Source organism: Lepisosteus platostomus, chromosome 7, assembly GCF_059453375.1.
Source record: "Lepisosteus platostomus isolate fLepPlt1 chromosome 7, fLepPlt1.hap1, whole genome shotgun sequence".
In the NCBI taxonomy this organism is placed as follows: Eukaryota; Metazoa; Chordata; class Actinopteri; order Semionotiformes; family Lepisosteidae; genus Lepisosteus; species Lepisosteus platostomus.
The window spans coordinates 3,735,189-3,762,546 of NC_142617.1; the positions used below are offsets into that span (position 1 = coordinate 3,735,189).

The 27,358-nt window shown below is 40.6% G+C and overlaps 2 protein-coding genes across 2 annotated transcripts; both read left to right on the forward strand.

Annotated features, from left to right (window-relative positions):
• The first annotated feature begins 5,161 nt into the window (after positions 1 to 5,161).
• On the forward strand, positions 5,162 to 14,425 carry tex55 (testis expressed 55). The gene is made up of 4 exons (XM_088638520.1): positions 5,162 to 5,348; positions 6,299 to 6,439; positions 7,946 to 8,008; positions 13,277 to 14,425. Exons 2-4 carry the CDS (start codon positions 6,299 to 6,301, stop codon positions 13,340 to 13,342), a joined length of 270 nt encoding a protein of 89 aa, XP_088494646.1. The 5' UTR covers positions 5,162 to 5,348; the 3' UTR covers positions 13,343 to 14,425.
• A 1,980-nt stretch (positions 14,426 to 16,405) lies between these two features.
• On the forward strand, positions 16,406 to 27,131 carry LOC148657896 (uroplakin-1b-like). Its single transcript, XM_088638521.1, has 8 exons — positions 16,406 to 16,563; positions 19,147 to 19,236; positions 23,041 to 23,241; positions 23,639 to 23,713; positions 24,063 to 24,197; positions 24,601 to 24,780; positions 25,231 to 25,314; positions 25,744 to 27,131. The coding sequence occupies exons 2-8, from the start codon at positions 19,165 to 19,167 to the stop codon at positions 25,792 to 25,794; spliced, it is 798 nt and encodes a 265-aa protein (XP_088494647.1). The 5' UTR covers positions 16,406 to 16,563; positions 19,147 to 19,164; the 3' UTR covers positions 25,795 to 27,131.
• The last annotated feature ends 227 nt before the right edge of the window (positions 27,132 to 27,358 follow it).

Consider the following 27,358-nt stretch of genomic DNA (forward strand, 5'->3'; position numbering starts at 1 on the left):
TGAAGCACTATTATTATTAAAACAACCACAATAATTCTCACTTTAGCAGGGAAGGAGTTTTTATTTGTGAGTGTTGCTGCTGTTTTTAAAAGGATAGGCGTAAAGCCCCAGACTTTAGCTCTGCATTTAAAATAAGCAGTGTTTAAGGAAATCGCCTGAAGCAACTGGTCCCCACAGGTATTGATAGGATCTTGTCCGACAGGCAGTGTTGTGTTTCTCTCTGATTAGAGAAGCTAATAAATCATGGCTGTTTCTGCACTGAAACCTTGGATGCTATTAAAGTTAACATACTTCGCTGATTCCATCTCACATTTCTAAATCTCATGCACACAGCTATCCAAAAAGTACCTGTATCAACTATGGAGTGTTCAAAATTGTAGAAACCACTGCTAGTCAGGGTTCAGTATTCTCAGAACAATGTGATTTTCTTTTTAGATTATTCAAATTAACTTTCTTCTTTAAATGTCCTTGGGCATTTTCATGGCAACACAAAATACTAATTTGACAATCTCACAGAAAACAGAGACATATGATACACCTAGCTGGATGACCAAGAACACTGAATATCCATTAGAAAGACATTAAATGTTTCTTCGGGTTAATTTGCCCTTTAATTATCATATTAAAGCAACAAAAAAGGAAATGGAGCACCCTAACAAGGAAACACGAATGAACCAAATTCATTTGCATTCATGGAACTCAGATAATCTGGGATTTATACAGTAATTAGCAAGATCATCTTGTGTATATGATTCCTGCAGACTGGCCAAACTTTGGGGTGATTGAGGATTTAAATCCTGGTGTTTAAAAGCAGAAATGTGACCGCGACCTATTTCCATTGAAAAAACAGCTTGATGAAAATAAACTCTACTGGCCAGCAGAACACATTGACCAAAGTAAAATAATCAAATCTCCCTGTGCTCTCCCTGTGTACTCTCACACACATACGCATAGAAAAATATATTTTAGATATTCCTCTATCTTCGTACAGACTGTAATCTGTGACTCGGCTCCGACTGTTTACCAGGATAAAATCATCTGAAAAGGATCTGTGCGTCATGGATCGTTCGACAGAGCATAGATGGTTTCGCTACAGAAATACATTTTTTTGTTACTCTCTTGTGTGTGAAGCAGTGAATTGGATTTCTGTGGTGTCAGATCAATGGAACATTACCAGGTGATTGATGCCGGGGCGAGATGCTGTCTGAGTGGGCGGTCACTAAGTGGAGATTGCTGTTGGATGATATTAACTTTAACTAACAGGGTGGTTGCAGAAGGGTAGCCAAGTGTAAATATTTTGTGAGGGTTTTACTTTTTCTACGGTGCCTGAATGTACCAAGTGTTCGAGCGGAAAAATGCATCTACCGTGCTCAAGGGGATGTGTCAGGGAGAAAACAACCGGACATCTCGCAGCCAAAAAGACAGAAAGTGCAAAAAACAAAGATCAGCTTAAAAACTTCAGGATTTCTTTTTGTGAACTTTGCCTTAGCTGCAGGGTTTCCAGTTCGGTTCCTGGAGGCCACACACCTGCTGGGTTTAATTCCAGCTGAACTTAATTACCACATTGAAGCCTTAATGGAATGAAAAAGTTGCTTGATTTGAAAGTTTTTTTTTCCTCTATGCAGAAACCTGGAATTTTCTTTTATTTATGAAATGCAATGGTTACAAGGAAACCTCCGAAAAGTACACGTTTAAGAAACAAAGCAGCCAAACAGTTAGAATGAATCCTGTTATTAAGGCAATAAAGGGTTCAGTTGCACATCTGAGAGCTCACTTGGAATAAAAAACAGCAGGTGTGGGAGTGCTGAGGAGCAGGCTTGGGAACCGATGAGCAGTGGTCGGAATCGAGTCTGCAGTCTGGATTTAGAGAGGTCTTTAAAATCAGAAACAGAGATGCCGATTCACATCCTGTTACAGGACATTAGACACACACACTCTCTTGTTTATCGTTCAGAAACTGTTTTAAATCTACCTGCAGTTTAAAAAGTCTTTCCTGCTAGAGCTAAAAAAAATGAGTTCACGGACCACTCAAACCCTAACAAAATGGTAACCAACACCTTTCTCTCATTCTCTTAGGTCCGTTGATCCAATGAGATTTCTCTCTGTATCACCGGGATTTCTGCAAAGCAATAACAGGAAGATCCAAAGAGATTTAACTTTTAGCAAAGATTGGTGTGCTTTTGTAGACACATGCCACCGGTATGAATGAAACTATATTGTGTCCACTGTGTGATTTACTGCATATTTAGTTATTTCCGTGGAGTAGGTTTTACTATGTCTCATGCATTCTAATACAGTAATTGCTAATGAGGATTAAAATAATTTGAATGAATAATCAAATGTGTCCAATGGCACAGAAATAGACAGAATAACATGCAGCAAAAAAAAGTGAATGTCCAATGGTGCCAGAACAGAATTAGGAAGGTGGATATCATTCATTTGAGAAACACAGTTGTGTAGTAGCAGAGCAGAAATGCAGAATTGTGAATTACACACCATTCACCTGGATAAAAAAAACAAAGAATCCCGTTAACAGTGCACAACCAGGTACCTAAAATCAATACAATTGTGGTGCTAACGGATCTGGAATGACTGACTGAGTAGTACATTACCCAGTTATCATCAATTACTCTCCGGCAGTCACATCATTAAGCTGTTGAGAGATTCAGAAGTTCTGATTTATCCCAATAATACAAGCACTGGAGGCAGAGAGGGACTGAATATTTAACTAATTCAATAAATGCTCCATGCTGAGGGAGAGATGAAAGTTAATACATGGCAATTGTGAAGTGTCATGCAAGATATGGGGGACTCCCATATCCCAGGCGACTACTTAAAAACGGGAGGAAAAAGATTAGATCTGTTGCTCTGATCAGTCTGGAGACAGAGCCCGAGTAGTTTTGAAAGACAGGAACACGAACACAGCTCTTCCAGCTGCCCTGTACTCTGGTGTCTGGGCGTGGGGACGGTGTACGAAAAGGATGACACTTCTCATGTCGCACTCGGCGCCCCCTTGTGCTCACGGCGCTGTTGCGCTTAAGTCTGAGGGCCACTGCGTTACTTACAGTAGGTGCCCGGCGGGTGTCCGCCATTCTCTGTCCGTTCCAAGACCTGCACAATAAAGAGCAGACGTCTGAGAAACCTGTCCATCTCAGTGCCTGGCTCAGGGTGTAACAGCACCCTCCACCCTGACCGCTCTGCGGCTCACAGCTTTCCTTCTACAGAAGCTGAAGCCACCACCTTCTCAGGCCGGTCTAGCCTCCCGATATCTTGCATTCTTCGTTTCCGATAAAGATGTCTCTTTAGATAAACGCATGTCTATTTAAGACCACCTTAGCAACCTTTTCAGGTATAGTCTTAGTGTAGCGCTCCCAGGTTCACGAGGGTATGCGCCCTCGCCGCTGGCGCCACAGGTCGGACCCTCACAGTCGGGCACTTGAACCCGGGCCTCCGGCGTCACTCAACAGGGACCCGGCCAGTTGAGCTCAAGGGAAAATCTCCCGTTATTTTTAGACATCCGTTACAACCCTGCTGCGTCCTCCATACATTGATCGTATTCTGCTGCTACTCGCTTGACCGGCGGATGCTTAACGTGCGGACTAAAGATCCGGAGAGACATCTTCCCACCGGAGCAGAGAAGGGCAAGAGAGCATCGATTTCATTTTTAGTATTTGACTCTGTTTCCAGAGCAACCCACAGACCCGTCGTGTATCACCCCGAGCCTAGAAGTACTGTGTGCCTTTACGGCAGACACGACACTCTCTTTAGGAAACCGCTCGGTCTGACACATGGCAGGGCTGCGCCATGTGGCCAGACCTCTGGGGGGTATCTGAAGGAGAGCAGACACGGGCTTTTAAGCCAATCTAAAAATAAATAAGCCGCGTCTTCCCTCATGCTTCGGTCCACACGTGTCTGCCGTCCTGCGGCACGAGAAGGCGCAGAGGAGTTCTGCTCTGAACACGCAGGAAGCTGGAGCCCAGAAGTCTCGATATCAAACTCGTGTTGGTGGGTGTGTTGAGCAGACATATGGCCAGGCTGACAAGAGCGCCTTTGAAGTCTGCAGCCTAATCACATCGCCAGATGCTTTTGACTGTAGTTTTCCCAGTGCAATTAACCAGACAAAATAAATGTAAAGATGTTACTGTTGCTTCCCCGCGTAAAGCCATCTTGAGGACGCTGTCACATTTTGTCCGACAAAACACGGGTTAAAACCCACCTGAAGAGGCTCCACGGCCGAAACGTTGTGTTTTTATTTCTGCCCTTCGCCGTGGAATTAACGCCGCTTTCCTATAAACAAGTGAACGCGATTTACAGTTTTTTTAACTGGAAGGACAGAGTTAAACTGGTGGACAGGCAGACAGGGCTATACTGTCTTGTAAGGGCTTCCCTACGTCCCGGTGCAAACAAATACACACTGTATGAGCTGGTACATTTTTCTTATACCATTAGAAAAATCGTGCTCTTGTGTGAAATCTGTGACACGCTTCACATTCTCCTCAAAATAAGCTAAAGAGCCATGTATTTTTGTATACTGTATAAAACTCGCCTTGGTTTTACAGATGAATGCCATACGTTTTACATAAAGATTAGAAACTGAGTCGACTGGTGTGTTAGTTCAGATAAACAATCCACATCACATTCTATACCGACATGTAATTCACAGCGTTGTGAGATAATTTGGTCGAAAGACCTGTTTTTTGTAATTTAAATTTCTTCTTCACATGCCGAGACATCCTCGAGAGTATCCAGTCGCATGATTAGAAATAGGAAAAAAAATTGCTAAACGTCTTTAAACATTAGCAGTAAGAGTTCGATGTGAATAACGGAATGTAATGTACTAGGAAAATGCATATTTCATACGAGCTAGCAGGAAATTAAAATCTTTTGGAGAGGCACTTCATGCATAAATTATAATTTCTGATGCTTTTTAAGTCTTATTGTACGACTGTAGCTTGGATAGACACAAAGTTGATTTTTTTTCCGCCAAGAAACAGGTTTGCTCTTGGGTTTTTTTTTAGCAGTTTACGAGAAACCCTGAAAACAGTAGCATGCCTAGACCTGTGATTTATTGGACGTTTCTCCTGTGCCCCCAAAACAATGCTTTTGATTAAAATACACACTCGATTACGTCAGTCCGACACGTGACGGCACACTCGCTGTTGTACTGTTGCTGGGGCAACGAACGCTTGCGTGAAGTCCGTGGGGACAGGCGTGGATACCGTGCAGTTGCACAGCGCCATATCCGTCTTTTAAAGTTACGAGTTTCTTCTTTTTTTTCCCCCCAATCTATCTCTCTGAAAAGGACGACAGTGAAGCCCGCGTACATAAAAGAGCAGTCCCGTTGAAAGGTGCGTTGAAGTGGAGGGTATTGATCACTGCACCTTACGGTAACGTGATCACAGTTCACTGCAGGTGTACAGGACAGGACGTCGGCGCTTGAAAACGTGGATTCGACGGGTCTTTAAATAACATTGTTTCTGTTCTTGATAGACACTAACCTAAACGTTGGAGATTGTTTTGTTTTTTTCCAGATGCCCACTTGAATCTGTACGCGAGTAGGCCGATGTCAGTAACGAAACTAATAAACCAGCCTGTTGACATACTAGAACTGCCGGGATTGTCTCCACAGAAATAAATCTTACCTGCTGCTTCTTAACTTGTACGTCTTGGCCCTATTCGCTTCGCACTTTTGCTCCTCTTGAAAGGTTAAATTTGCAAGTTCACATTTAAAACTTACCAGGTTAGGTTTAAATGATTGGGCCACTTACATTCCTGTTGGTCAAAAGTATTTTACTAACTACACCTTCAGTGGGTATTTTTAGTTTTGTATTAAAGACCTGATTTCACTCCTTAAGCAAGTGTAACATATTTACTTGAATGTGCTAGTTTGCTCAAAATTCCGTAATAACACGGAGTTATTGTTTATTCCCACGGCTAATAACCTGCTTAATTTGGACAACTGTTATATTTTACTTAATTTATTCATCATGCATTTATCTTATGGATCTATCTCACACACTGATGACCCCGCATTGTCATTTATCTTTCTAAATTGCTTCTAGCTTATGTTTTCTTCTTATGCATGTATTTGTTTTATTTGTCAAAGGTTCGTGTTGTGCTAAGTCTATTGTGTATCACATTACAGTGTGTATTTTGCCTGTCTGCAAAGCAAATTTCCCATCGGGGACAATCAAGGAATTAGTGGGGTCAGTGTGACCTGTAGCCACTCCTGGGTTGTGATTCTACTGGACAAAAGCTGGACATTCCTGTATAAACCCCTTTCTGCTCTTCGACTCAGATGGCACAGACAGACCCCACAGCAAACGTCTTGATAACAGAAATGTCGGACCTGAGCACCAAAGGCATCTCACCATACGAAGACCCTTATGAGCGTTCGGTGAAGTACATGGAGAAGCATAACATCCTCCAGATCTTTCAGGTACAGGTAAAACTCAGGTGGGGCACGTAGTTCCAGCCTGGGCACCAGTGGCCATCTAGCTAAACTGTCCACAAACGGAAGATCACAAGGAAGGCAGCTGAGTGGAGGCCCAAGCGTTTGGGGGGCTGTTTCTTAAGCGATTGAAGGATCTCATCCAACCATGTCTCGAAAGAGTCAGGGTGAATATGTGAGGAAAATTGAATATTTGAATCGGGGCCCCTCAGAGTTTGTATCTTTGTTCAAGACTATGAATAATGTTCAGTTCTGTTAGCCTGTCAGTGGCGGGGGGGGACATGTGTAGGCTCGCAAATTGATTTGGTCCATCTTGCAGAGTAGCGATATCTTTTTCATAACATGTTGACAGCATTTGTACACCCTTGATTTCAATTTGGCTTTTGTTCACGACATGTCCCACTGTTCTGTTTGTATGTTATATTGGTTCCCCACATTATCTAGGTGATACAAATGACGTGTCAACATAAAAACGTCGGCTTGAGTGTTTTGCACAGAATAAGGCTCGAAGCTCAGTGTTTTCTATGTTATAGCCATCCATGCTTTTTCTCAATGCTTCATCCAAAATGGGGTCACAGGAGAGCCGGGCTTATTCTGGCAATAATGGCACACACACGCACACGCACTCACACCAGGGCCAGTTTTCTCAAAAGCCAATTAACCTACCAGTATGCCTTTGGGCGGCAGGAGGAAAATGTTCTGTGCAGTCAATAAAATCTAACTCAAATTAAAAAACATTTTGGACACTGATTCCCAGCATGGAGTTTGTTGTGAAATGCGCGGGTGGATTTATTTTGATGAGGCTGTGTCCACTGTTTGTTTGTTTGTTTGTTTGTTTGTTTGTTTGTTTGTTTGTTTGTTTGTTTGTTTGTTTGTTTGTTTTCTTTTGCTGGGTATCCAGGGTGGAGGGGTACAGTAGGTCGGTGCACGTGGGCGTTTGGTGATTGTGACCTCCCTGTATCGTGTCAGAATAATTGGATTCGTCACCTGCTGGCGTGGAACAGCCCAGGGTTGCATTCCAGGGTGTGTGCCAGTACTGCACAGCACCAGCTCTCGGGTCACTGAGGCACCTGGGCCTCCTCATGCTCTTCAGAATACGCTGAAGGTGTGGCGTCCATTGAGGGCACACACGCCCAGCTCTAAGCCTCTGCCCCTGCTTAAGGACGCCAGCTCTGATGTCATGTGGCTTTCCTCCTTTCTGGAGAGAAGCGCAAAAGGTCAAGGTCTCTGTTTAATGGGCACACCTCCCACACACAATATTATTTTTAATTGTTTTCCAAATGGGAAACAATAAGTCTATTGCAAATGTATTTTTTACATTTTGAAAACATGGCCTATTATGTATTGGATTCCTGTCGGGAATGTATGGAAAGATGAAATATTCTGAATTATTCTGTATTTGAATAACATTATGTAAAAGGACAATAATGAGTCACAGTACAGCACATTTATTCCCTCAATAATGCCTTGTTTTTTTCTTTCATTAATCAACAGGAGATGACAGAAAACTTGGTTTTCAAGAGGCCTGAGGATCCTCTTCAGTTTATGTTAGAACAGGTTAAGTTTGATTATTCATTTATTTTCTTTCTGAACTCAAAGGAGTTTTGCTCTCCGTGCAGTTTAATGAGCATCGGTGGTCTTTGGGAACCAACAAGCAGCTTGTTAGAAGCTCCTGTCCAGCAAAAACTCTGAATTACTGCACCTCAATTTGCATTGAAAAAAAATTATGTCAAGTTTACTTTTCTGTGTTGTAAATCTTATTTTGAAGTGCGACCGTTACTAATTATTAATTACCATCTAAAATTAAAAAAGAACCTGTACTTCAAACAGACTTTCTTTTCATCATACCAATTGGAAGCAAGCTTCAAACTCATTAAAAGGCTCTCGGTTGTAACCTTACCTCTGATATAAGACTACTATATGTTGGTTCCTAATTACATTAAACCCTATTAAGAGCACATAATTATACCAAGCACCTCATCATAATCAAACTGTTAGGTTTTCAAGGACATCTCTGTAATGAGAGTGAGTAAGAAACCTACAGAGTAAATGTTGTTGCCCATAAGGCTTTTGACTTCAAAATGACTAATTGCACCACAGAAAAACAACCTGGGAAAAGTCTGACAAAAAAAAAAGAATTATTTTTTAAAAAAAGTTGACCCTCTAAAGTTTGTTTTGACTGAAAACTCTGATGTTTAGACATGTCTTTAGGCCTGCTGTATGTTTCTGTCTTTTAAGGCTAGCTTTGACTAGCTTTCTGACACATTCCTGATTTATTTACACAAATTATCTAAAATTATGGTTGAAGTTTTGAAGCCATCTAATATTTAGTTATATTTAATGTCTTTCTCAGACTTTGGGATATCATGTCAGAATGCATTAATTCTCCCAGTCATTTAAAACAATTAAGTAAATAATAATAAACAATTTTAAGAGGATTTGATGATAGGTGGGTTTTCTTTGGAACTTGATCTATTTCAGCTACACAGATTGATATTCTGTAGCCCCTTCTTTTCTGTCAAATTGTATGTTAATTAATGTATGTTAGGATTAGTCAAAGAGGTCAGCTATTTATTTTTAAGCATTAAAGTCTGCAGGCTCACCCTGATATTCCTCTGCCATTCTCTTAGTTTCAAAACCAATACACCTGCCCAGCCCTTTAGTCAGTCTCTCCTTGTAATAATAAAATGTACAGTAATAAGACAGGTTTCTTTCTTGATGCAAGGCAGGGTACACTAATTGAGCACAAGGGAGAGTGGCCTTTAACTCGTCCAGCAAAAGGAAAATTCCCCAACTCAGTGCTTGATGGCAGCTTGCTATTGGATAGATTTAAGAAGCCTCTGACACACAGAGAGAGAGAGATGGTGATGAGGGTTCTATCTTAATGCCAAGCCTAGTCTGCAGTACATAGTGTGGCTAACTATTGATAAAACACATGAAAATACTAACTTGGGTTTATACACTTACCCCAACTCTTCTGCACCACAGCAATAACACCAATGATATTGTCAAGTGATGTGACCAGCTTGAATTCCTTATATGAAGTCATTAGAGTGATGGGAGTGTGAAAGCAATTGTGTTAGCCTGTGATACATTTTTGAAGTTCAAGATCCAATAGCACTGTACTAACTTCAAATCACATTTTCCTCTCAGATATTCACAGAGTTAATTGAACTAAGAAGACAATGTGAAGCTTTTTATTTCATATTTCTACACGGGTTAACGAAATTCCACGCTGCTGGTGCAGCAGCAGCACGTTTTGTTAAAAGCTGAATGTTCTCTGTTTTAAAGAAAAAAAAAAGCATTCCTATTATATATCCTTTATTTATTTAATGAGCCAGGAGACAGGGGAAGGTTTCCTTAAAATAGCAAATGGTAGTGGTATACAAAGGCAGTCTTAATGCGGTGATGACGTGTTCCATTATTATATGCTGAGAGGTTAAAAGTAAATGCTGTGTGTATTTTCGCTTGATGCTTCTCAGGGCTCCTGTAGTGTTCAGATTTTAAAAAGCACAACTTGGATGAAGAAAAAGTAATGCACTGCCTTACTGGAAACAGATATTTTTTACCCTGTGAAGAAAGGGGATGCTGGGTTTTCCTAAAGAGCACACATCTTCAGAAGGACTTCACTCTGTTGGTCAGGAGGTATAAACAGCTGTGCTGTAGAACTCCAGAAAAACTAAGTGGACACAACAGCCCGTTCATGACTGGTTCTCTTCTTTGCCTTGATCTATCACGAACTCTGTCACCTTTGATACTGAGTAATCTTAATCTCCTAATAATCTCCTGTCAGCACTCTCTGACCTTATCATTTCTTGTACAGTGGGTAAAGCTTTCTCTCTGTTCTGTCCCTGAGCCTCCCTCATCTTCTCTCTTGTGTATCAGCTTTTATGCTCATGATGCTCATATCCTCTCCTTTCCTGCCCCTGCATACTCATCCCGTATATGTTCCTGTATCTCAGCTTTCTCCTCCAAAATGAACTTTCATCATATTAAACTCAACCTCTCATAGTCTGGTCTCCTTTTATTTGCTTTATCTTCCTCCTCCACTGTGGACCGTTCCATCTCTTTTCCTCTTAACGTCTCTACCGTTCTAGTCACTGTCCTCCTCTGCTTCACTCCTGACCTCTCCTTCTCCTGTTCCCAACATGTTCCATCTCTTGAGCCTCTCGTCTCTCCTGCTGCTTCTTCTGGAGCAATATTAACAGAACCTGCCCTTTCCTTACAAACTATTCTACACTTCTCCTACTGCAGACCCTGATATTCCCCCACCTAGACTACTGTAACTCCCTCTTTGCTGGCTTCCCAGATACTGCTATTCCCCAGGCTCCGACTCATCCAGGATTTTGCCACACTTTTCCCATCTTTCTCCATTACACCAGCTCCTCTTCTGGCTCCCATTAAAATCCAATTTAAAAACCCTCTCTCACCCTTCATACCCTCTCTCACCCTTCAAACCCCCTCTCACCCTTCGTACCCTCTCTCACCCTTCATACCCTCTCTCACCCTTCAAACCCCCTCTCACCCTTCGTACCCTCTCTCACCCTTCATACCCTCTCTCACCCTTCAAACCCTCTCACCCTTCATACTCTCTCACCCTTCATACCCTCTCTCACCCTTCATACCCTCTCTCATCCTTCAAACCCTCTCTCACCCTTCAAACCCTCTCTCACCCATCTTCCTCAGTCTTCAGTCTTCTATTCCTCTCGGCACTCCCCTCACGCTCTCCGCTCCTCCTCTCCTTCCAGAGTTTCTGGACCAGGCTCTGCTCAGTGGAATGAGCTAACTAGTAGATTTTGCAACTGCTAAGTCTGTGAGACCCTTTGGGAACCTGACTCTGAATCTATTTAGACAGCGTCTGTGACCTCTCAGCAGCCTCTGTATTGCACTAGACTTTTTAACTCTTTGATTAAGATAATGTAGCTTGCTTATCGCATTATTCACTATGAACATTAAATACTTATCAAAAGCATGTCCCTACACTGTATATAATTTGAGTTTTTTTGATTATATCAACCTTGTTGTACCTAATGCGCATTTTCATATTCCAAGTTGTCCTGGATAAGCATGCCAGCTTAGACAATAAGTCATAAAAATAACATAGGTGGATTGACTGCATGGGACTTTGTTGGGACAGGTCAAAAGCGACTAAGGATTTACAATAAGTTTCATATATTGTTATTTGATGTTTTCCTCACCCTTTTTCTGTGACGTAACTAATCTGTGAGTAATTAGACACAAAAGAAATGTGAACTTGCCTCACCTCAATGTGAGTGATGTGGCAATTTCAAGGACTGCATTTTAAGTAGCAGTAGCATTGAGATTTGTCCATAAAGAAAGATTATTTCTTCACAATCATTTCTCGGCAATTCATACTGGAATCTAATTTTTTGATTAACACATCTTCCGGCGGAGTTCGTTTTTTTTACTTGCAACAGAAATGGTGCACCAATTAAAATGTTCAGTGCCTCTGCAATGAGCCACCCTTTGAATCTCAGGTCTTTCAAACAAAAACAGGCCTGTAGATAAAGGTTACGGTCTCTCATTAATTGGAACAATTTTACTCTTTCCTCCAGTCTTAAGATGTACAGTAGCTGAATTAAAGAGAGCCAGAAAACCTGCTGCACGTCAGCCCCTGAGGACTGGAATTGAGGAACCCTGCTGTTAAGCCTATTGAAAAACTCAGTTTTTTCCATACTCAGTGTCCCCTAGTTTGGTGTTTATACTGTAATGTCAAATTAAATTGTCTTTCAGTTGATTCTGTTGCCCAGGAAGTAACACTAAAAATCTTCTAATTACGAAATAAAGCCAGAGCTGCCTCATGCTGAGCATCACAACCACGAGATGTTTTGATGCTCGGTTCCCCAAAAGCAGTTTACAGGTGATGCTGATCACAAATCCCAGTTCAGTCCCGCAGTTGACCAGCTGATATGTGCTTAAATGGATGTACTGTACTTTACCAATACGTTTGCCAGTTGTTGGATGAGTTGTCCCAACAAGGGAGAGGTTATGTGGTACACAATAATCATAACTGCAGGATTTAAAATAATTTGGGAAAATAATGATAAAAGCAGTCTATACCCAGAGGGGAATGAAAAATGTTTCCTAAACTGGGATCCAGTGAAGAAAATGTCTGCTAATTGCCTTTTAAAGGGAGGTTTGTCATTGTAAAATTGAAAATGCTGAACACTAACCATGCAATACATCTTATACAACTTTCAAAGAGGCATAATTTAAATTTAAGTAGACAAATTTCATGAATATATATGGTTCTTAGCCTTTTTTTTCTTAGTGGTTCACAGAGAAGTATTTTATATGTGCCATGGAATCTTGGAAGAGCACCTCACTTTCGAGTACTATTAAAATATCACTTTTAAAAAAAAAAACAAAGAGGACGGTTAATTCATATTGGTACAGGCTCCCTGAGGAAGAACTGAGAGCAAAACAGAACCAATAGCAGAAATTATCTCTGCCATCTCACCTAAAAGTCTTGCTCTGAAGAATGTAATTTTTATTTTGAGTCCCCCTTTGTCTGCTAACATGAACATCAGTTCTTTGTAAACCTGTTTTGAATGTCTCCAAGCCCAGTTTCAGGCAAATCAAGAACTCTTCAATGCCTGAATAAGGCACCACCTTGAAGAGAAAGGTTGTCTTGTTTATTTAAAAAGAAAAAAGACATTAAAATATACTTTTTGTTCTATTATATTTCTATTATCATGATGCCAAGGACTATGTTTACATTTTATGATGACAAATTAAAGAAAAACAAAAATTAATAAGCTAAAGGTGTATCTTCTTAACCATCCTCTTTGTTCTTTATCATAGGTACAAATGAAGATCAGAAACAAGCAGGAATCTGAAAAAACATCCGAAGATGATGTGCAGTCATAACCATTCACTAAATCAAGAAAAAAGAGCAGTCATTTGTGATTTAATTCAGGTCTTTATTAGCTTTTGCATAAGGCAGCATGAGAAATCATTATTTATTAAATACAGGACCTCTGCTCAGTTTTAATTTACTGGGAATAAAAAAAATAAAAAAGCACACCATCATCCTGCTCCACAGCTTACTTATTGAGACAAATTCTGAAAAAATGCTTGTTATGAAACAGAGGGGGAGAAAAATGTCACACGATGCTATTAAGGTTGTTGACTGGGTGATTCGCTTTTGTTAAAAGAACAAGGACATATCTTCAGGGTCAGAATGACTTTCCATTGTGAGGCACTGCTATGGAGAACAGTCCCACGTACACTGCTAGAAAACTCAAGTAAGGGACATGGAAGAGTTCAGATTATTGCAAAAATCTTCTGTTTTGTTTTGTTAGACCTGAGACACCAAATGATCATGGAGCTCCTTGAAATGTAGTGGACAATTTGAGAAACTACCATTGAAAAATCCAGTAGTTCAAGTAGGTACAGTAGCTGCGTCAGCATGCGTAGGCTGCAAAGGAACAAGTAAAGGTTTATTCCATGTTGAAGAGAAGAAAGGAAACAACGTTTTGGCTGTGGAGTCTTCTTTGGGTGTAAAGAAGGGCACATGAAGAAGAGTCCACAGCCAAAATGTTGTGTTTCCTTTCTTCTCTTTTCAACAAGGAATAAACCTTTATTTGTTCCATTGATTAATCCATCTGTGCTTCAAACACTATAGCATTTCAGAAGTTACACCAGACTACTTTCCCTCAAGTGTGAGGATTTATTTAAGCAGACTTTGCTGGAAAAGCTACAGGAGTTAACAGAGTTTTAATCTAAAGAGTGGCAGAGAACCGCAAATATTGGGAGTGCTGTTTCAGTAGTTCCAAAAAAGTAACAGTTAAACAAACTAATAAAAAGACTCATCCCTTATCTGTTATGAAACATTTAGTTGTGTTTAATTGATATAGATATTCTCTTATTTTCCCAATTACTTCCTTTGTTTCATTTTGAACAATTACTGTAGGTTGCTGGAAAATAAAATAAAATAGTTTAAAATCTTCACTTTTTGCATTTTGTGTTCAATTATTGGATACTGAATGTTTATCAATGAGCTGAAAAATCACTTAACTGCTGAAGAAATTAATCAATATCTGAAACAACCATACAATATTCTATTGTTTGAGAACTGTATTGATCTGAAATAATGATTAAGTGGAATATTAACATTTTAACAAGAATATATTATTTTATCATGGCAAACCAGGTGGTAAATAATTGTATGTCCCTGATTTAAAACAGAAGTTTTATGGTTTATTGGTCTGTTATGTGAAAGTGGTCACTAATTATTATCAACATAGAAGCTGCCCTAGAATACAATGATAAACCCATCCACCCAAATGACTGTTGAGAGACATTCTGCAGCTATGATCACAGACAGTACTCTTTTTTAAAACAAACATTTTGCAGATCCAGACTGAAACATTCTTTCTGGCAAAGGCAGTTACAGGTGACTTACACCTGATGCACCAAATTTACTGGGTGACATGGAGTGATTCTGAGATTTGTGCTTAATATTGTAATACGATGTTTAAGGCATAAAAAAGGTAGCAGTGACGTTTCCCATGATGGAAATAATTACATTATCTGTAAAATAATGCTGTCATATTATTATTATTATTATTATTATTATTATTATTATTATTATTATTATTGTAGTTACTCTTTTGGGTAGTTACGATCTTTTTAATTTGTGAACATGATGACTGACAGCTTTCTCTAGTTTTATTGCCAGTACGATAAATCTATATCTTCCAAATAAATCTGAAGAATTAAAATGAGTTTCGTAATGCATATGATGTCTTACATATTACATCTTATTTGCTCCAGAAACGCATAGATGATTTAAAAAAAAAACATGTCCAACAAAATACATTTTGCTGTAATGAAAAAAGTATTACACAACAAAATTACTTCACGGGATAAAACTTCTGTTACTTTAAAAGTATCATGTTTTTTTTTTCTTTAAATCTGCTTTAAAGATAGCATCCTTATAATTAAAATTTAATCTTAAATCTTTTTTTTCTGAAATAAGTAGGTCACAGCTCTATCAGTTAACTTTGCCTGGCAATTGTGAGTAAGGAGTTTGCACATGTCCATATTTGATCTGACAGTGAAGAGAGCCTGAATCACATCCTCAGCTTTTAAAGGTCACCATCTGTAATTACTACCGTGGTTTGGCTACAAAACACCCAGGAACAGGCCTAAAGAGCTAAATGTTGGCTCTTGCTGTGTGCTTAATTCATAGAACACAAAAGGTGATTAGTTGATTTCACTGTAACTTTTGTGAGAGTACAGTAGCTCACTCCTCATTTAGTAGAATATTACAGGGAGTTCATAGTACTAATTATACTGGGTTTCAACTTTAGAGAAGTTCAGCGTAGAAGTGGAAGTTATTAAGATGCTGCATGGACATTTCGCTTTCAGTTAAACGCAAGCAGACTGCAGATTACAAGACATAATGATCACGCTTACAAATCCAAGACACCGTTTCAAACAGCCGTGTTTATGCAGTGCATAAGATGTAACATTATTGTATCGAGACTTCAAAACATTATCTTTTTTTTTTTGCCGGTAGAAAACACTGAATTATAACCCCCACGTTTTAATCGTAATTATAAATACTTAAACATGTCCTGTTGCTGTGCTGTAAGTTTTTTAAGTGTTCTCAGAATGAATTAGAACCACACCCTCTTACAGCATGGACGGTTTTTAGGTGTAGAATCCTAATACTTGTGACAGGCACAAAAACGTAGTTTTTCTATGAAACAATGGCAGCACATTTTATATCACGGCATTATGGAAAAAAAAAGTCACGGCCATAACAGTAGACAGAACTGATAACAAAATCGAAGATGCTATTAAAACCTGTATGTACATTCATCTTTCGGAGATGATGATTCTTACCTATTAGTTACGCAGGTAGCTGAAAACCCACCTGCCGCCTTCTCAAACAGGTTATTCCAGCATCACGTGTTCGGCGCTGACCAACCCGAAATCAGCCCCTAGACGTCGAGGCTTGGTCGCTTAAAGTTTGTGGGTTGAAGTTTCCACCTTCTGCAACAAAGGATATCCGAGACGCATCACTTTGGGATTTAGAGTGTTTTACAGTACACATCCAGGTTTTTTGGGGGGTAACAAAGGTGAGTCTGTATATATGTCGTCAAGGATTATATTTATGTATTTATTGGCTTTACTTAAAAGATACTAAGTGCCTACAGATCCTCGTTTGTGTTAACGTCGCCTTCAGCTTCCAAACAGTTTACTCTTTTTTTCCTAAAGCATTTCACTTATTTTTTTTAGACGTTAACTGCCCTTTCAGATCACACTCACCGCGTTACTACACTCCGTGTCAAATAAGGCAGAGCAAAACGCTGGTTTTGCCTGAAGGTGATCTTTGCCTGTATTGTATGTACTGTAGAGCTACTGTAGCTATGTGTGGAGTACCAATTATCTGTAACCTGGTTATGTGTCAACTTCTTACCAGATAACCTTCCTGTGCAACTATAACAAGATTGTTTTTGTAAAGTGTAGTAGTTTAAAAAAATAACTCGACTTTCTGTTTAAATGTTCGTCTTAAACAGAAGACTTTTTAGATAATAAGAATTATATGCAAAGAATAATTGCGGATAATGACGAAAAATGCACCTGTACCATGAAATGTAACAGTTCTTGGGGGTGGTTTAAATATTTAGCAGGGAAGTCGTGTTTTCCGCTTACTTGCTGTACTGCTGAGTTAGCGAGGAGCGCAGTCGGCTGTTTCAGAGTTGAGGAAATGTCACTGGAGGGTAAATAAATTGTGCGGGTGTCTAGGAGCGCTGCTAAATTGCAAATATACTGTACCAGGTGTAGGCAGACTCTAAACGGAATAAATCAGAATCGATGTTCTTATTATGTATATAATTGTACACCGTTTTAAAGACGTGGTACGGCTCATTTGACAGCTTATAACAACATTCTGCATTTTTGTAGAAGTTCTGTTCGGCGGGGTGTGGATGCTGCCTTGTTTTGGGCCAGCACCTCTCCAGTTCATACTTGGTGGGGTGAAGGCAGCCCGTCACTCGCCCTCCTCGCTGATCTTGCGGACGGTTTGCTGAGGCGTAGCCATATATCGCTGGATTTCGGTACGCACCCATTCCGGGTGACGAAAATAAAAAAACTCGCCTGACCGGTTTCTGTATAACTGGAGGATGCCCAGGGAGTGCTGCGTTCTGCTTTTGGCAGTGAGGCCGCCAAGTTTGTCTCGTGTTGTTGCGCAACGTCTTAGGCTCCTATGATCAGAGAACGGACAAAGCTGTAGTTATAGCATCTCATGTACTCTGAATTGCGCTGTTGAAAGCACACAGTGTGCATTTGAGTATATGGACAGTAAAGGACTCCGTGAAAGGATATAGTTAAAGCCTTGGAACCAACTGTTGTTTGATTCTCTTCACCTCACCTGAAGGGCTTTTATTGTTAATCTTGAATTATTGGCATTGGAGAATACTGTTTTACAGTACTTCTAAGGGCCAGATCAATAACCTAACATCTCGATTTACAAGGTGGGGGAGTTGTTGGTGTCTCAAAGCAGAAGATCTTAATCTGTGGGGCTCCTTAGTTTAATGTAGAGAGCTGCACTGCAGAATTGGACTTGTAAGAGTGGACAGTTATGTTAACTTTGATTTTGGTATCTGACATTCACAGTTTTATCTTGGCTGATAATTAAAAACGATTACGTGTCTAATTCCGTGCTAAGGTCAAGTCTGGAACCCAGTAACTTTGTAAACCATTTTGTTTGGCGTAGTCACTGCAGGCCCAATGAAAACAACAACCTGGATTATTTGTACCAGTGCCGAACATGGCTTGTTCTGTAAGGGGATGGAAAAATTGCCATTTTTTAAAAATAAGTTTAAATATGCCCTGCTTTTTCAAAAAAGAAAATTTTGACTTATCTCATAATTGTGATTCTCTGTCTCTTAGAATGGTATTAACCTAGATCTTGCCTTCGTATCCAATTTTTTTGCTGTTTTAAAAATTGAAAGATTTACTGCTTTTGCGTTCTTGACATTAATCTTTCTTTGGATAAATCTTCTGGGGTCTGGCTCAATTACATGTGAGCAAGGACCATAGGCACTGGCGGGGAAAATGATTGCTATAGTCTCTTTCTGGTAGGCACCTATTAAAGTGTATGAAATTATTTTGTTCCTCAGGAAAAAAAATAGTAGTAAGTTATTCACGCTTGCTGGTATTGCCAAACTAAACAGTCACAAAGCATGTAAGCCCTGTCCTGTTTAAGACAATAATGAGTTGCCACTTCAGCATAGGTGCTCCAAGAATATTATCATTGCTGAAATACAATTTTTTGATTGGTTAATTATTGTAGTTTATCTGAAATGTTCTGTTAAAAAAAAAAACATATCAGCTTTGGGTCAATTTTAACTGCTTCAAACCATGACCGACCTCACCCCAGCAGCAGAAAAAGGTCATCGGCTCATCGTCCAGGATTCTTTGGCAGATTCTGGACATCATTCTTCCGGCTGTGCAGGAGGCCTCCCAGTCCTGGTGTGGTTTGTGTAGTTGTTGCCCGTTGTGCAGCGCTCCAGAAGGCAGTGCAGGACGTGTCGGGGAGGGTTGGGGAGGCCGCGAGAGTGAGCCGCGCTAGGGGAGCGGTCTGTGCAGCTGCTCGTCTCCCACCCCAGCGCCTTCTCGGCTTCTCCCGCTTACTTTTCTCTTCCGTCTTCACGCAGGTACCCTGAGGTCAAGACATGGTGGCCAAATCTGACATCGGCGTTCGCTGTTTTCAAGCCTTCCTCGCGTGGGGCAACTTCGTCATTGCGGTGAGTCGGCTGAGAGAGGACAAAAATGACAGACGAAGCGGAAGACTTCATCGATCCGTTGAGTCCAAACCTGCGTTGATCTGTCTATATACAGAGCGCACCGTTAGAGATGCACAGGGCTGTTTGTTTAATCATTTCTTATTGGTCAGTCTGACGGCATCTTCCTGGAAAACCTAGACGGTTTTCTACGGACTGTTTGCTAAACACCTTTACATGAGATAAAAGCAGGTTGTCCAAAAGGAGGAAGCCTTGTCTGGGAAAGGAGTCAAGCAACATGTCCCTTGAGTGCAGGAAAAAAATACCGATCTGGTCTAAATTTTCTTCTGCAGGTACATTACTTTTTCTCTGAAAAACCTAAGGAAGTGATTGTAGTTTTTCACACACTGTACTTCCTGGTACTATCACTGTACATCTCAGGTTTGTCATTTTCACGTCTACGCACGTGTCTGGGAAATACCTGCTCTGCTTTTTGCAAACCTCAGATTCTTTAAAGACTGGTTCATCAAAACCAGGCTGGTCCCCAGCTGCTACCCGTCAGGACATGATCCCCTCCTCCTCAGTCCTCGTCAGTTCTTATTAACGTGCCCCATTGGGGTTTTCTGGTGTTAATATTAAACGGTACATGAGTGCTGCTCCAGGAGAGATCTGTGTGCTGACTGATGCTTGGATAGGCCCAGACCTTGTGGCCAGAGAGCAAAGTCTGTGCATGTGCAGATTGCAGCCAAATATTAATTTCACTCAACCAGTGACAACCCCATACTACCCACTCTGCATCTGTACACAAAATCACCTAGTAAATACTGTCCATATTCCATCTGAGAGGCAAGAGGTGACACATCTCATCAGAGTGCATGACTGCCCCCTGGAGGGATACAGATTCATTGCAGGATTGACTACTGCTGTGTTGCATTTACACAGTTGAAAAGACTGGAATAATCAGATTAAAAATGTGTGCTTAAGGATGTAGCTGCATTGTCCCCAGCTAGTTCCAGATTGTTAATCACTCTATGACTGAAATATTGCTCTGAAGTGTTCACTGGGCAAGCAGAAACTGTTAACGTTGAACAGCTAAAACAGGCTGTTACACTGCAAGTGATTAAAAAAAAAAAACTATGTTTGCTTTTAAAAAGTCAGATTCACTGATGTGGAGTTTAAGTATTACAAATGAGTTTTCTTGAACAGTGATTTTAATTATGACATAAAGTTAATCGCATAATTAAAGTGCTGTGTGGTCATGGGCCACAAATTGTCTGACAGTGTGTCACATAGCTGCAGGATACGGATACACCTGCTATTCACTGCAGACTGTTAGCTGTGACTGGACATTGTTTCAAAGGATAAACCGTGTTGCTCTGGCTAAAGAGGTTTCTGTTTCTACAATGAGATGTTTTATTTGCAGAAGGCAGGGATTAGGTAGAACAGCTCATCTACAAGTTCATTTTTTTCCCTGTTATTAGTATGGGGAAACAGTCAGATTATGTGTTTAAACTTCATTTTATATAATACTTAAAATAACTTAACCTCAGTAATAAATTAACCACACCCACTGAAGGTGGGTGGCAGGCGTGGAATTTAAGACCTTATGACATGTTTCACTGTTCATCGGGGCTGCCAAGGACAGCCCTGGGTTTCCTGTCGCGTATGCCCTACAAAAATGTGAATAATTTCCTGAGTTTCAAAGTTCAAAGCACTGTGGTCCTGGTGATGCATCTTTTTTGTTTTAGCCTAATATAATAGAATCATTAGCAAGCTGCTCGTGTATGCCTTGAAAGTATCTTGAGAGTCCAGGTGTACGCCACAGCTCTCCTTCATGGGCTAGCAGGCTGGCCAAGGGGAGCTACAGGATCTTATTAGGGGGACAAGTATAGTTTATTTGTTCAGGAACTTATTGGAAAATACAAACTGAAGGCTTAGGTCATAGGAGGCTGTTGTTCATTTTACTGCGTGTAGTTGTTGGAGTAAAGTCTCCCTTTAAGTGCACTTCTTTAATATTCTTTATCCCTGGCTATCGGTTCCAAAGTTAAGCCTCACAACAAGGGAAAATTGCATGTAGACATTTTTTTTTACTGGAGAAACAGCCTTTCAAAAATCTTCCTGCTTTCATATGCTGTGTCATGACGATAATATCAGAAGGGAGACTGTAGAAATTACAGGAAAAAAAAAGGTGTTATAGTCTCATTGGAAGATGAATCCCAACAGGAAATGAACAACTTATATTTGCTTGTGTTTAAAAAAATATACTTTCTGCTTGCTCAGTGAGTTAATACACCTGAAACTGCTGCTTGCCAGAATACAACTTGAGGGCTGCAGGTGGCTTCACAGGCTCTTCCCCAGAACTGTTTCTCCTTTCTCACCCACAGAAACATTCTGTCACACTGGAGAGAAGAAGCTGGAAAAGCAAAGCTTTTTTTTTCTGCTCACTGAGCTCACAATGACAGTTTGTCTGAAAGATGGGTGTAACCTGAAGCACTCCCATCTGAGTAACCAATGTTATTAAAATAAAAATACACCTTGCTTGGTGCCCCGGGTGAACCTGAGACTCCCCTGAAACAAAAAGAGTGTCCCTGGGTGATGGGATGCAGCTTGGGACTGCACACCTGGTGTCCTTGAGGCCCTGAGTAGTGTTGTTGGGGATGTACCTTCCTCTAGATCTGGGCTGCCATTAAACCTGAATCTCTTCAACATTTAGGCTTTTAGTGGGGCCAGCAGGGTGCGCTCACCCTGTAGTCTGTGTGGGTCCTAATGCCGCAGTATAGTGACGGGGACACTATACTGTAAAAAGGCACCCTCCTTCGGATGAGACGTAAAACCGAGATCCTGACTCTCTGTGGTCATTAAAAATCCCAGGGTGTGTCTCAAAAAGAGTAGGGGTGTAACCCCAGCGTCCTGGCCAAATTTCCCATTGGCCTTTACCAATCATGGCCTCCTAATAATCCCCATCTCTGAACTGGCTTCATCACTCTGCTCTCCTCCCCACTGAGAGTTGGTGTGTGGTGAGTTTTCTGGCGCACTATGGCTGCCGTCGCATCATCCAGGTGGATGCTGCACATTGGTGGGGTGGAGGGGAGTCCCCATTACTGTAAAGTGCTTTGAGTGGAGTGCTATATATGTGTAAGGATTTTTTTTTAATGGTTCTCTCTTTTCTGACATTTTCATATTTCAAAGATGATATAGTTTGGTAAAAAAATAAAAATAACTGTTCCGTGAGAAAAACACGAGAGGGTGAACTTTGTATATCTCCTTAGCTATATAGTAAAAAAAAATCCTTGTTGAACTCCAAGACCTGGCATTCTGCTATTTATGGAATTCATTTTAGTGGAACAAACCATGAAAATGGCATTATGACAATGCCTGTAGCATAGTTCTATTAATTAAAACAGATCTTTGGCCTTTGCAAAAATTAATTTTGAAATGAGACTGTTTATGCCTCCATTTAAGGGATGCCTTTTAAGTTTTGTCTCTAGTGAGGTTTAAATGACCATATGATTTAATTTCCTGCACATGTCATCTTTCCACCACGTTACATTCAGACACCTGTGCAAGACATGAACCGTGCGATATGAACATTTGAGCACTTCTGGGTTTTCAACACACCTGAGATACAGCACCACTGCAGTTGTGGTTTAAGGGACAGCATATCCTGTTATATTCCTCAACACCGTTTCCTTTGTATCTGTAAACATCCAAAAGAACGAGTGGGAGATTCCCGATAACTGAATAAAGACGGCGTGTGTTTTCCAACGCCAGCCCAGAGAGAGTGCTGGCCCATGCTGATGTATTGATTGTGCTCATCCTCTCCCTCAGTGCTGTGGCCTTGCACTGATGGCCATGTGCATCTTCTTCATCTTTGATCGGGACCACCTGTACGTCCTGGTGTACGCTACGGGCAATGACAGCATCTGGAGAGCGGCCTGGATCGGCCTGTTCACGGGCTTCGCTCTCTTCTGCACAGCTGTGTTTGGGATGTACGCCGTCTTGAAGTCCAAAAGGGGGCTCCTGCTTGTGGTGAGTCCCAGTCCAGACCCTGGCTCAGTTTAAACTGGGCTGTTACAGTTTCTCTGTAGATAATTGATGTAGTCTATTCAACAGAACTGAGCAAGATTTTATCAAACTATATATCACTTTCTCAACTGCTATATACTGACTTTCATTTGTTAGTGGTTTATCCCCAAGGCTAACAAAGGGCTTTAATCTGTCTGGGCTAATTTAATTTTCTTCTCCCCAATTAAGGGACCCCTCGGTGTCTGCCTTGCCTGTGAACATATTTTAGATGGGTAGCAAATGTTGAATGGAATTGATGTATTAGAAACATCAGATATAGAAAATATACAAACAAATATAGAAAATAGTCACAGAAATGTAGGTGGTTGTTCAGATGACTTTTCTTTTTCATTTTTTACAGTATATTCTACTGATGATTTTCATCTTTGCTTTTGAAGTGGCATCTGCCATCACAGCAGCGACACACAAAGACTGGGTATATACTGTACTGTATATTTTTTCCTTCTATCATGCTTTACCTCTGGAAGTTGAGTCTGCATCTGTCTGGGTTGAGCAGGTACAGAGAACCTTGCTTGTGAGAGAAGTGAGTGTGTTTCACTTCCTGCAGTCAATAACTGTCCCTTACTTTAATAGCATAGCAGTGGTCTTTAGTTGAACTTAATGAGTAAACAAGAATGTCAAGACGGAGAACATTACTTTCATTGTTCGTTCTTGGAGGGTAGATTTGTCTTGTATTGGAAAAAGTTGAATGGAAATATAGAATTCCAATAATAGAGAATGTTATCTTTGTCTCAATGACTTTTTATGTTGGGTTTTTGTTATAGTTTGTTCCAAATCTCTTCCTTAAACAAATGTTGGAGAACTACAACAAGCCACTGCCCCAAAATCTGCCAAGCACTCAGGACGAAATCTACAAGAACAGTGGCATTACCAGCACGTGGAACATGATCATGACCGAGGTATTCTTTCACGTTAGACTGCAGAGGTCCAGGTTGTAACAGTGCTTGGGGCTGTGTGGTCAGGGTTAGGAAAACTGTCAGTAAGGAGAACTGCTTTGTTTCTTTTTCTTCTAGTAAATGTGGATGAGATGCATGTTGGATACTTCTGCTTGGCTCTAGCTATTGTGCTCTGGGCTCAGGAATAGGCGAGTTGACCAGCACACCTTCATCGCTTGGGGTCTTAAGTCTCAAAGGTTGCAATCATATTAATGAGAATAGCAAAGTCTCAGGCAAAGGTCTGTCCATTCCGTCTTGGTCATGAAAGCTTAAAGGCATGTTTTTAAAAGGTAGAATTCCCTCCAACACTGCTGAAAATATCTTTCTTCTGCAGCTGGAGCTTCTAACCAGTTTGCCCTCCTTTCAGTACCAATGCTGTGGTGTATATGGACCTCAGGACTGGCTGCAGTACAACTCCCAGTTCAGACAGCAGAACTCGGACTCCGAGTACCCCTGGCCCAGACAGTGCTGTCTGCAGGATGGAACTGGAGGCATTGTGAACGTGAATGCCTGCAAGATTGGGGTGGAGCCCTACCTCTTCACTCAGGTAAACCGCTGGCGCTACCAAACCTGCGCAGTTCAGAACCATCGCTCTGATTGCAGGGAACCAGGGCTTAAGTGCATGAAAAATGATTTGCGAGGTGCTTGTTAATGAGTGGCACAGTTAATGGTGTGGCTGCTACCTCTTCATAAAAGAAATTAGAGCGTCCCATTATGAGCTTATCTTTGACTCATGCACACATTCCAAATTAGGGCGGGCTGAGAATTATACTTGCATACTGTATTTCTGTCACAGATGACTGTTCATCAGCAAGAGATCGTGCCATTATTGTTCAGCCCTAGGGAAGCTCAGTCCACATATTTTATTCATTCTTCTACGGAGAGCTTTTGCGTAGTTTCAAAGGAAGAGAGACAGATGCACCCTCGTGTTCCGCGAATCTCCTTCATTTGCTGCTTTTGTAATGTGCAGCAAGAATGTGTTTGTGTTTGGCCACAGGGCTGCTATGATTACATTGCTGGCCCTTTGATTCGACAAGGATTGGGTGTCTCCTGGTTTGGTTTTGCCATCTTGTGTTGGACGGTAAGTATGAACTGAAGAGCTGTGTTAGCCTGCTATTTCTCTTCCCAGCAGTGTGACACAGGCGTGAGCCAAACTTTTACCCCTTTTACTGAAGTCGGATTGTATTAAGGGCATGATACATGTCTGCTTATTTGTCTTAATTGAAGTTAGGCTGTGGATGATCCCGTTTCCTTTCCCAGAAATGTACAGTAGCTTTTGCCCCACCCAAGCTGCGCTGGGCTGGTGGAGGCGTGATCATAAGGGAGGACGATGATGGTTTTAAACAAATCAGTTGTCTGCTCTTATTCATATATCTGTTTCAGTATCAGTTAGAGAGTCTTATCAGATACTTTTGTAAGTTCTTTCTATGGGAAGATGCTTTGAGGACAGATGGCCATTGCCATAACTCTTTATTTCCCCCCAAAATAAACCTCTTTTATTCCTTTGCAGTTTTTTGTGGTGATAGGAGTAATGTTTTACTACACTCAGTTGGACTCCTAAAGAAGTACTTCAAATGGACTCTATAACCCCCCATTTCATCATGTTGGTGCCCGAGGACCCAGGACCAAAGTGAGCCGAGCCTTTGACGTGTTGGGCTTCTTCAGCTTTTCCAGCACATTTGTGCCTCTTTTTGTTTTTTCTTCATCTTCCATGAGAAATATAACCACATAAATTAAATTATGATCTATTGAAGATTACCTGTGAAGCACTTCTCCCCAGCACAGCATTGTTGAATAACAATAATTCTTCTGTATTCTTTCTCTGAATCATTGCTCTTAGTTGTTTTAGGTTTTAAAAGACGATGAAATCTTCCTCTTATCACAGTGGCCATCCTGGCTTGATCTGTTTGCCATAAGGAGTGGGACACTGAACATGTCACGAACCTGAGCTTATTTCTAATCCCTTAAAGGGTTTATAAAAATCACTTCGCTCTAAACCTGTGGCATCTGTAAAAGCATGGTCCTGAAATTGCTCATATTTGTATATTTAAAACGTAAAGTTCTGAATACTACCCTGAATAGTGCAATTAAGTGGCACTGGCTCCCTTAATAAGCTGATCGCATGGGTCCCCATTATTGTTGACTTCGAAGTACAGATTGTATTCATGTCTGCGTTGCATTCCCCCATCTCTGAAGAGCATGCAACAAGTTACCCAGGTCAGAGCGTTTCGTTTACACATGTGAATGTTCTGTCATTTTCAAAAGGGATCTATGGACAGTATCTGCAAGTTCAGTTAGTGTTTATTAATGGTCTGTGTTGGGCAACAGTTATATAGATGATTGGATTAAATATAGCACTGCTTCTTTGAAAGCTTCAAAAGGGATAAATCTGGTCCTGCAACATTTGTATTTGAAGTGGTCAGTTATCAAACCGTTATAGGATATACATAACCGTGGCTGAAAATGTAGTTAATAAAAGTTTAAATGTTTATTTTGAAGTTGGCAAGGTCAGAAGTTTTATTTTTGCAAATGTTCATCTTGGAACTGTTTGCAGTTATCTGTTAAATTGACGATAGGATGGGGATAACTCTTTAAATTACATAAGTTGTTAACAGCCTATTAATATAATAACTACTGCATTTAAGTGCTCAATAAATTGATTGATTGAAGTGAATGATGTGGCAACTTGAAAACTGGATTTATTTTTTTAGCTCTATTATCAACTGTATGTTCATTGTGCATATAGCAAAAGCATGTTAAATTGACCTTTTTAAGATGACAAATAATTTCTAATCCACTACACAGACAATGTTGTGGTTCTTTTCTGTAAGTTTATTTTTCCAAGCACCCCTGGATCCAGTATGTTGTCTTTATTTCTTAATAAAATGTATGCAAACACTTCCGTTAGTAGTTTTTTACAGGTGTTTGATAGTTTTGGAGTAGTTAACTTCTGATTTCAGTCAGTGTAATGTACTATATGGCTGGCCAGTTTCTCTTTTCCACATGTACCTGTATGTATACAGTATATGCATGAACTGCAGTCAAATGTTTCAAAGGATGAGTTGTCTTCAGTTTTTTTGTTCTAAATTTGAGATGTATTTATATATTTTGGTTGCAGGTGACCA